Source organism: Atta colombica, unplaced genomic scaffold, assembly GCF_001594045.1.
Source record: "Atta colombica isolate Treedump-2 unplaced genomic scaffold, Acol1.0 scaffold239, whole genome shotgun sequence".
NCBI lineage: Eukaryota > Metazoa > Arthropoda > Insecta > Hymenoptera > Formicidae > Atta > Atta colombica.
Genome location: NW_017259337.1, coordinates 642,045 through 651,962, shown reverse-complemented (window position 1 = coordinate 651,962; position 9,918 = coordinate 642,045). Strand labels below are relative to the sequence as shown.

The 9,918-nt window shown below is 35.7% G+C and overlaps 1 protein-coding gene across 7 annotated transcripts in view; it reads right to left on the bottom strand.

Annotated features, from left to right (window-relative positions):
* LOC108688819 (phosphatidylinositol 4-phosphate 5-kinase type-1 alpha-like) overlaps nt 1-9,918 on the bottom strand; it is a 32,589-nt gene that overhangs the window by 6,669 nt on the left and 16,002 nt on the right. For 3 of the 7 annotated variants that reach the window (XM_018195279.1, XM_018195274.1, XM_018195277.1), the window contains 5 exons: nt 9,258-9,311; nt 8,104-8,472; nt 4,150-4,357; nt 3,480-3,694; nt 1,956-2,056 (listed from right to left, as the gene is read on the bottom strand). In XM_018195279.1, coding sequence (XP_018050768.1) covers nt 1,956-2,056; nt 3,480-3,694; nt 4,150-4,357; nt 8,104-8,472; nt 9,258-9,311 — 947 coding nt within the window. Of the gene's footprint in view, nt 1-677; nt 707-1,955; nt 2,057-3,479; nt 3,695-4,149; nt 4,358-8,103; nt 8,473-9,257; nt 9,312-9,918 lie in introns of those variants that run through there. The other 4 variants (XM_018195280.1, XM_018195281.1, XM_018195278.1 and 1 more) reach the window with 3 other exon arrangements.

Here is a 9,918-nt window from a genome sequence, read left to right as displayed (position 1 = left end):
ATATATATATATATATAATGAATAAAACAAACTCGCCATCAAAATGGAATGATCGATAATCCTTGCAATCTCGATTCAAAACAGATCATATATTCGCTTCGATCCTCGATGAATTCATATCATTTTTCTTTATTTTTAACCCTTAAGTAGTCTTGCGATCAAATGCAGGATTAAACAAATTTTAAGATTAAACAAATATTCTTATATCAATTCCAAATTAATTATTTTGAGTCATTCTCTGTCTAACAGAGAGTGACTTAAGTAGAGAGTGTAAGTATATTGAATAATTGACAAGCGAAATGTTAAAACGAGGAGAATTAAGAGAATCCGGTAGGGACAATGACGACAAAAAAGAGTGAAACATGAGAAGAATGACAGATCAGACTTTTAAAAAAGCATAGTGTTACATGTTCTGTGAAAAGAAATCCAACACTACCAACACTGATACCAAGAGTAAAATTAAATGTGACTGTTAAAAGCTTGAATTACACGGACAAAGTTAGCAACCTATTCCAACGCGACCAATCAAGGGTTAAACTGCATTTCGTTACCGTATCATTCACACAGTCACCCATTCTCTCTTTCTCTCTCTCTCATTTTCTCGAAGATTTGTCGCTACGGCGGTGCAGATCACCCACTGAGCACGTTGCGCACGAGACGACGAAGGAGGACGAGAGTCGTGCATTCACTCGCGCTGCAGTATCTCCTGATTCAGGAAAATAGACAAAGCGTTCAGACAGTCTGACTCTCTCGCATGGAGCGTTCCAAAGCGGCCGTTCGTTTCTGTCAGAATGAATTTAATGAGAGCTGAGACACAGACCTGTCCTCAAAAGTGAGAAGAGTAGCTCATGGCTATCTTTCCTTTCTTTCTCTCTTTCTCTCAGAATCGATGGATATTTTTAACTATTCTCGCTACTGAGTTGCAGACGATTATGCGAGATACTTCGCTTCTTCTACGACCTCTAAGCAATAATCTTTTTTTTTTTGTTCAGAATAGAACAGTTATATAGAATTGTTGAATGTTTCAGCTGCGAAATGTTCGACGCGATTCTTCGAGAAGCGATAAAGAATATCGCGAAGCGTAAATCATGCTGACGTGTACACTTCACGCACATATTTTTACATTTCGTCAGTCCTGATAAAGTATTTGTTTATTTTTTAATAAAAATGCCTGCCGTAGCGTAACGAGAATACGCCACAAAGAATACGCACCATCGACACGTTTGTCATATGAGTGATCTCGATGTGACACATCTCGAGAATAATATCGACAATGGCATTTTCGAGCGCGTGCTTTTATCTCATTTTTAGGAAATGAAATTCAGCTTGGGACGCTCCATGCGGATCACGATTAGTCGGTTTATCCTGGAAAATCCTGCAATACTTAAGGGGACGTTAAAAGGACTTGAAGATGCAATTCAATAAGTTTTTATGATACGTCGCACTCTACCTTTAATAATTACGGTAAGCCTCGGTCACTCGGGGAGAACACGTTTAAATAATTCGATCAATCGGCCACTGACGATCGCAAACTTACCATCTCGTATAAATCGTCTGTTCATGAATATAGCGGTAGCAATAGACAATCATGATAGTATTATTATGATGTGATAAGAGACTACAAAAACATGTCAATCAAATTATAGCAATAAAATTATAATTTAAGTAAAATTGCCTTGTAAATAAAAATTTATATACTCGTATAATACGGAATCACATTAATAAAAATATAGAATTATTGAAATAAAAAAAACATATGAAAAGGATATTCTTCACAAAATAAATTTTTCTCTTCAAAAACTCAATTTTGTAATTCCTCTCCTGTGTTACTGATTTCATGGAAGTATATTAAATATAAAATAAATTTATAAATTTATACGATGTGTCAGCATGATTCTCCATTGCCTCAGCTGTATCTTGTGTCCGATCGGTCAACGAAATGAATTAGGACTTACCATCTCAGTCGTGAGACTCGCTAGGGCCTCCTCCACAGTGGCCGCGATCCTTCCACCGTCATCCTGACGTTGATTACCCTTGATTGGCGTGGTTGGGCAACCTAAAATTATCGTTAATCGTCATCGTGCAAAAAATATCATTGGTCCTCGTAAATTACCATTAACGGAAGACAAGAGGTATCTCGAGCGATAGTGTAATCTCCAAATTAGTTCTATATTCGTAATTGCATAAAATTAAGAAATTTTAAAATATGTATTTGTCACAGTGCAAAATATTACACGAGACATATGCATAGCATTTGTATAAATGATTTTAAATGAAAAGTGATTCAAAATTTGTGCCTTTTTTTCGAGATTTTGCAATTTTGAGGCGAAACGTGAAATGTGCATTTAAGAAACTGTGTTGTCTATACATAAGAAGAAGCGTGTGAACTAATTGCGTAGGTCAATAGTAGAGAAGATAAAAAAAATATAGACAAAGATCAAAACTTATCTGCTAGAAGTCCTAAGAAATTTTCAAAAATCAGAAAACGTATACAAATGAAAATAGAAAAATAAAATCAACATGTAGAGGATTCAATGAAGAGTGACGAAGAAGTGAAATTTCGCGTTTTCGTATTTTTTTTTCCTTTATTGTCTCTTTCATAGTTATCAGGTATTTTAACAAAGCTTTATTTAAATTAGCTACACAGGACTAGACAGAACAATAATGTTGATTGATTATAGAATATATAATCGAATGAAAATATTTTCGCATTTGACTAACACTCTTGAAGCATAATCGATATTACACAACAATAATATTAGTTACAATAACATTAAAGTTAAACATTTATTTTTAATTGTTGCATTCATATATTTTAGGTATGTATATTTCGAGACAATTATGTCATATTATTTTAATTTCAAAAAATCTGCTTTCCTTTTTTAAAAAAAATGTTATAACAATAAATAAAAATCATAATACATATAATTTGAAAATTGATGAAAACAATGTATGTAATATATTAAAAAATAAGATGTTTAGTGTTTAGAAAAATTAAATTTTTTTCATAAGCTAAACATTCAATACATACTATTCAAGTGTCCAATAACTCTACAATATTAACAAGATAGAAAGATTCTTTCATGATTGTCAATGTTGTTGACTCTGTTACATCATTCAATTTATATCAATCAGAAATAAAAAAAAGCTTATAAAAAAGTTTCAGATTCATAGAATCAATGTAATATAATTCTAGAAAAGTAAGTCGCTTTCCTAATATATATATATATATATCTTTCTCACAAAAAGGCAACTATCTAAAAAATCACTTAGAAAGTTTAGAAGATCTACGTTAACACTCGATAGTTAAACAACAGCGAGAATCAATATAATGTCTATGTTTATTCTCGCACGAGCAACTCCTCGTTGGAGTGTTCGAAGGGGAAGAGAGAGGAGGCATCAGCAGAAGAAGCCGAGAAGTCCTTATGGTAGTATCCTTTAGGAGCCATAGTAGATGTTCAACGCGTAGAGCAACTTACCTATGTCGCCACTGCTGGAGCTCTCGGTGAAGGATGGCGTGCCTTCGGTCCACGTTGGCGTCGAGCCCTCAGCACTTCCGGCCGGTGGGGTCCATGTGAGACCGCCGCCACCTCGACTGCTGCTGCCGCCACTCTCGACACTCAGTGACGACTTGGTTTCCCTGCCGCCACTGCCACTACCGCTACCGCTGCTCTCCAAATGCACGTCCGATATGCTGAGAATAAATTCGTTCGTCATGTTTAAGCCTCAGCCGATAAGCTGAGGGAATCGAATAATCATGTGTGATTAAATTAAAATCAAATACTAACATTCTCCTTTTCCTGAGGTTGCCGTAATAAAGCAAAGAAAAAATGATGTTTAGATGCGTGCAAAGTGCGAAGACAAGCATAAAATATATTTCAGGCTAAATATAGATAATATAAAAAAAATTCAAGCAGTGTAAAGACGTATCTCTGTGTACATGTTTTATTAATTGCATCTGATCGTCAATCTATTCTTAGTTGCATGCATCACTGAAATTATTATTTTATACTAAATTTATTAGCTATCTTTAATTTATTCATGTGAAAAAATGATAAATAATATTATTCTGTTGATTTTATTACTGGTTGAGAATTGAGGTACTTCAAAATTATCAATGAATAGTAATTGGCAGAAGAGTGTACTCACCTTACAGTGTCGTGATACGTCTTGGTGAGAGTAACGTGATGAACAACCTTATTTTGTTTGGAATGAGTAGAGAACAGATTGCTCGTAAGAATAGGAGTTGCGCCGCTTTGCTGAAGGTGACCACCAGAAGCCAACGTTTGGTCGTTCGAGTGGACTGCATCATCAAAGGGCGGGGGCGGGGTGGAGCAGGTGGAAGGAAGGGTGCCACCTACAAAAAGCGCGCTACAATTAGCCCTAATTAATACAATTAAATGCTGAAATAATAGGTAAGAGTGGAATGGCAAAGGATCGCTGAGATAAGAGATCCGTTTACAATATTTACACTAATAATAATCACATCTATATATGCTTACAAAAAACGACTGGCAGAAAATTATGATTTACTTCTTGAATTGCGATTTTAGTATTTTAGGATAAATATATTTCTCACTTTCTCTTTTTATATTTCAATTTCTCTTTTTTGAAAAGTACTAATATATTTTTTTGTATTTGCAAAAAAAGTTGAAAGATTTGGGAACATTTTTCATAACATTATATTGACTTGTATATGTTAATTTGTTGACAACTTGATTATTATTAAAAGAAAAATTCATCATATAAGATGGTATAAAGTTAATATCTATCATTTGTTAATTTTATATATTTATGCAAATTCATAAAGATTAATTCAACAAATACTCCAAATTATAAACCATCCTATATGTGAATTTAGCTGTACAATTTCTGATTAATCAAAATTTTTAACATGTGCATTTAAAATAGTGATGATATTTTTTCTAATTCCACAATGAATTAATTCTTCTGCCCGTCTGTATATGAATATAATTGAGGAAGTTTAGGATAAATAACTTTTAATATTTAATACAAAGAGAAAGATAAAGAAGATACAAAGAGGAAGATAATTATAAAATTTCCAAGGGCGATTGTATATACGCAGCGAAAAAACTATGCAGAGCAAAATTTCCAACATTTCTAAGAAGGCAAGCTAGCAAAATTTGATGAACCAAATTTTAAGAGTCGCGATAATATCATTTATCTAAGAATATTGCATTTTTAAAAATGTTGAAAATGTCAATATAAAGCATTTATTTCAAAAGTGATAGAAGCAAGACAAGTATTAAAGTATTTCACTTATACATATTTATGAAAGTACAACATAAAATTTATATTATTAACTATTTAATTAAATTTAATTAAAGTATGCAGAATAGATTCAATTTTATACGTTACTACATCATCAATGTGTTTCGTATAAACATCCTTTTATGTTACATGAGATAAATTACTACTAAACAATTTATTAAACTTCAGGACAAGTCGATTAAATACAATACGATTAGGAGGTAAATAAACGCAATTAAATGGGTGGATATCAGATTACACGAAATAAATTAGCAACAAAAGCAAAAGAGATATTGTTCTGAGAATAATAACGCGTATAAGTAAAATTTTATTTCCTGTAAAACACATTGCGTTTATTCACTCGTCATTGGTGGCAATGAAATTCTATGCATGCAGTTTCTAACAAAACTCGAACGATACTTGAGCTAATAGAAACATCAATCAATCATATAACTTTATACAATAAGCAGGGAGAACTCGACAACGATTTTTGTTATACATAAATGATACCTCGTCGATGTCTTAAATCGACTGACATTGAAACGTCGCAGACGTGGAAAAGAGATAGTAAGATATTAGTTCAACACAAATTACTCTCTTCTATTAATAACGATAGTCGAACATTTAATGGTAAACATAGCACATCATCTTCGCTAATCCTGATGATTATCGAAAATAAAATACTGTTATCATAATCTGAGACATGAGACGACGATATGCAAAAAATAATTGTCAAAACGTATGCTTTGTCATGCAATAATGATACAAAAGAGATCAAAACATTTTACGTCATAAGTATTCAGTGAAGAAAGATGAAAGCTGTAGTTTTTTCTTCATAAAGTTGGAAGCTGCGAATCTCTTTTATAAGATTATAAATTCGGAAAGAAATTTTGTATACTATCGTTTACGCAGTTGACAATCGTCATCAGTTGGATAACATCAAGATTTATCGTTATTAATACCTTTATAAATCGCTTTGCTAAAATTAGCAACCAAGAAATTTATGTCTTTATGTAAACGATCGCATCTTTCGATAAGTATGTAAAAAGGAAACATTCGGTTTTAACATTCCAAACTCTGAATTAAACGACGATAAATCGTCGCAATGGCCACTCGAAAGAGACTTAAATGTTTGTCTCTTGTTAACATCGGTATTAATTAATCTTCCTTTCAATACGATTTTTTCTTCTTGATTTAATCGAATTTCATTAACCGGCAGTGTAAATTTTTGTTTAATAGCGTTAATTTCATTTCCATAGTTCAAATTATCCAAGTGCACTTCTCGCCGAGCATCCTTCGTTTTATCTCTCATATCCATTTTAATCTTCTCAAAGTTCTTCACTCTTTCGAAAACGGAACGTTTTAGAACATCGCTATTCCTATTTCGAATATCGTCGAAACAGGAAGATATGAATTCTTCTCTCTTGATTGTACTCAGCAATTTATCTCGGTTCACAACTTTCGAATTGGTCTTCTTAATATCAAATGAAGATTCTTCTTCACAAAAATAGGAATTTCCATTGTAGCTTTTACAGTCGGATTTCGGAGATTCGTTTTTATATTTTTTAAATCTCTCATTAGCCTGTCGATTGAATTTACTAATCCCTTCATGAACTATCCTATCTTCTATGTTTTCAGCTTTACCACGATAACTATTTGCAAAAATTCCTTTGAATCCACCTCTATTATTTATTTGTTCATCATTTATATTCTTAGAGATAATCTTCTTCTTATCAAGATAGTTATTATCTCTGCCAGAAGGGCAATTCTGTTTCGTTTCATCACAACTGATTGCCGATTCCTTCCTTTTGCTTATAAAATCTGTGTCATTTTTATTGCTTTTCTCCTGAATCTGATAATCACTTTTATTTCCTAGAGAACTCATTTTCAAAGACAATTTTTCATTTTCTTTTTTTGCACCTGTTTTCTCATTTTCAGCTAAATTTCCATTAAAAGTTTCCCTTTTAGATGTTCGTTTCTTCATCGACGGTTCCGGCGCAAGTCGTTTCCTTCTCTTAGATTTTTCTCGAATTTTTTGCAGCAAAATACTATCTTTTTTAACTGACGCGAATTTTAAGATTTTTTGCTTATAATTAGTCCATTCTTCAGCAGCCTCCAGCCTATAAGATGTATGCATATGATGCGTTCTCGCATCTTCCACTGGCTTACGAAGATGCGATACTGTCGTGATCGTTGTGATAGACGCTTCAAGATTCTTGTGCTTTCTCTTTACTCTCTCATAATATGTCTCAGAATATTTCTTGTCCTTACGCGACATCTTGTAATTCATGAGATCAGCTCGAGAGCTTGGATTTAAAGAGTATGTAAACTTCGCTAGATGATCCGTCTTGGTGTCGCCTTTTTTTTCTTTATCTTTCTTTGAGACTTTATAATTATCGTTATCCGTTTCATTGAAGTCTTTCAAGCGATTGGATCGACGAATTCCTCTATCTGGTCTGAGAGGGTGCAGACTAGTCTTAATAAAATAAGCGTCCTCTATCTTCACCACGCTGATAAATTCTTCCTCATCCTCGTCGAGTTCTTGAGTGTGCCAATGCTGAATCGAGTCCATCGGTCGAATCCGTCCGGCTTCTCCACCGACACGATCGCGATGAGTGACGCGGCAAGTATTGGATGTTGATGTATGAGCATGCAACGCATTCGAGGTCGCGGAAGTAGTTTTAATAGAAGTAGCAGCAGTGATAGTAGAGGCCACGGTTTTAGCGGTGGTGATAGAAGTAGAAGTACAGGAATGGTCAGATAGGAGCGAATGGTGCAGGTCGCACGAACTGTCATGCAAGCGATATCTCGTGATTATGGCTGCTTCATCACCTCGGCTGGAAGTCACCGACGACGACGTCGAGGCGGCGGTGCTGGCCGCCCGGTGATCCTCGGAGGACCTGGCGGTCCTCGAGGCGCCCGTGCCCCGCGGTGGCACTGGAGGTGGGATCTTGCCGGACGGCACCAGGTTCGGGTTCGGCGGACTGGCCGCGCTTCTACCCTTCAGTACGGCCGGGTAACTCGTAACCTTGACCGTGGGGGCGGCCCCGGGCGGATGCTCGTGATGTGGACCTTGACCAGCGGCTAAGGTCAATGGGGGCGGACTCAGCGGACCGGCGGCAAGGTTAACCGGGGTGGAGGTGGCAATCGGCACCGAGGCCGCCACGTTCGTTGCGCTGATCGCAGGATCGGGCGGGCTAACTGCTGCCGTGGTCGTTCAAGGTAGTTCGAGGCCATCCAAGGGTTCAACGAGGAAAGTCGCGTATGCCGCGTCGCGATGGCGCGGGATGGGAAGACAGAGAGAAAGACAGGAGAAAAGAGAGAAACAGAGAAGCCGGATGAGAGAAGTCGAATGATTGGAGAACCGTGCAACGTCGATTCTTTTCTGACTGGTTCGTTTTACGAGAGTGGTCCGCGAGTGCAACAGCAATATTTTATACATATCGCGATTTATCATAATATATATATGTTTGTAATTAAAAAGAAATTCCAAGTACCAATGTAATATGTGAAGTTCACTTTATCCTATGATTATTACATAATGATATAATAAATAAAATCTCTTTGGTAACATTTTCGCGATTCACAAATGCGTCGAATTTACGTTGCACAGTTCAAAACAATTACTTGCAATTCTAATTAAAGCGATAAATGACACATGATTTATAACAAATATTGTTGCAATACGGAGTTAATTAAATTATTTTCAATTCATTAACTTTCATCTTTAATTTTAAATACACTCAATTTTAAATAGATCAGATAGAGAACAATTTATACACGAATTCTTAAAATTTTTCTCACATTTATTGTAATTTCTTTTTGAACAAAGAAAATACGATATATTCACGTTTTTCGAGTGTAATACCGTTGTAAAAGATAATGGTACATTTTCGCGACATCGCGACGCAATCTTGAAAATGGTTTCACATGATACACAATAAACAACTGTACATTACGAGAGTAAGTGATTGTATAAGACTCACCGGCCTTTGTAGGTGATGTAGCATGCATTGTCGAACCTCCAGTTGCCGCCACCGCTAAACCACCATATAACACCATGTACCATTACCGTATTGTGATACGTATCCAGCTCTTAATCGGACAGAGAAACTCATCACGGATTTCGAGAGTACCCGAAAACGCCGAAGCCATTCATCAGTGCCGAAAGCGCGTTACAAGCACAAGATGTCTTAGCAATTTATTAGCAATATATTGATTAAACATTGGAAATATATTGGAACAATATTTAGGCAATATTGTGCCAATAATTGATTAAGATAATCTTATATTCGGCGTTATGAAATCTCTTTGCCGTAGGGTTTGAAACGATGCGAGGCAGCAACGACAGAGTTATCGAATGCATAAAAAATATGTGTTTCATATTCGATCCAATTCCGATTCGATAAAATTGTAGGAGTTATTTTCGCATGTCTATAGCATCAAAATCGAACGATTCTGCGATTGTCATTCAAACCCTGCTTCATCATTGGGTTCGCAACGTTCCTTCAAGCGTTTTATTTGCAGCGAAGCACGATAAAAGCAAACCCCATCGAAATCGCGGTTCCAGTTTCTCTGTCACATCTCGTTGGCCGATAGAGTCCCGAGGCAGAACCCGAGGATTCAAACGAGGGACGTTTATGTGGC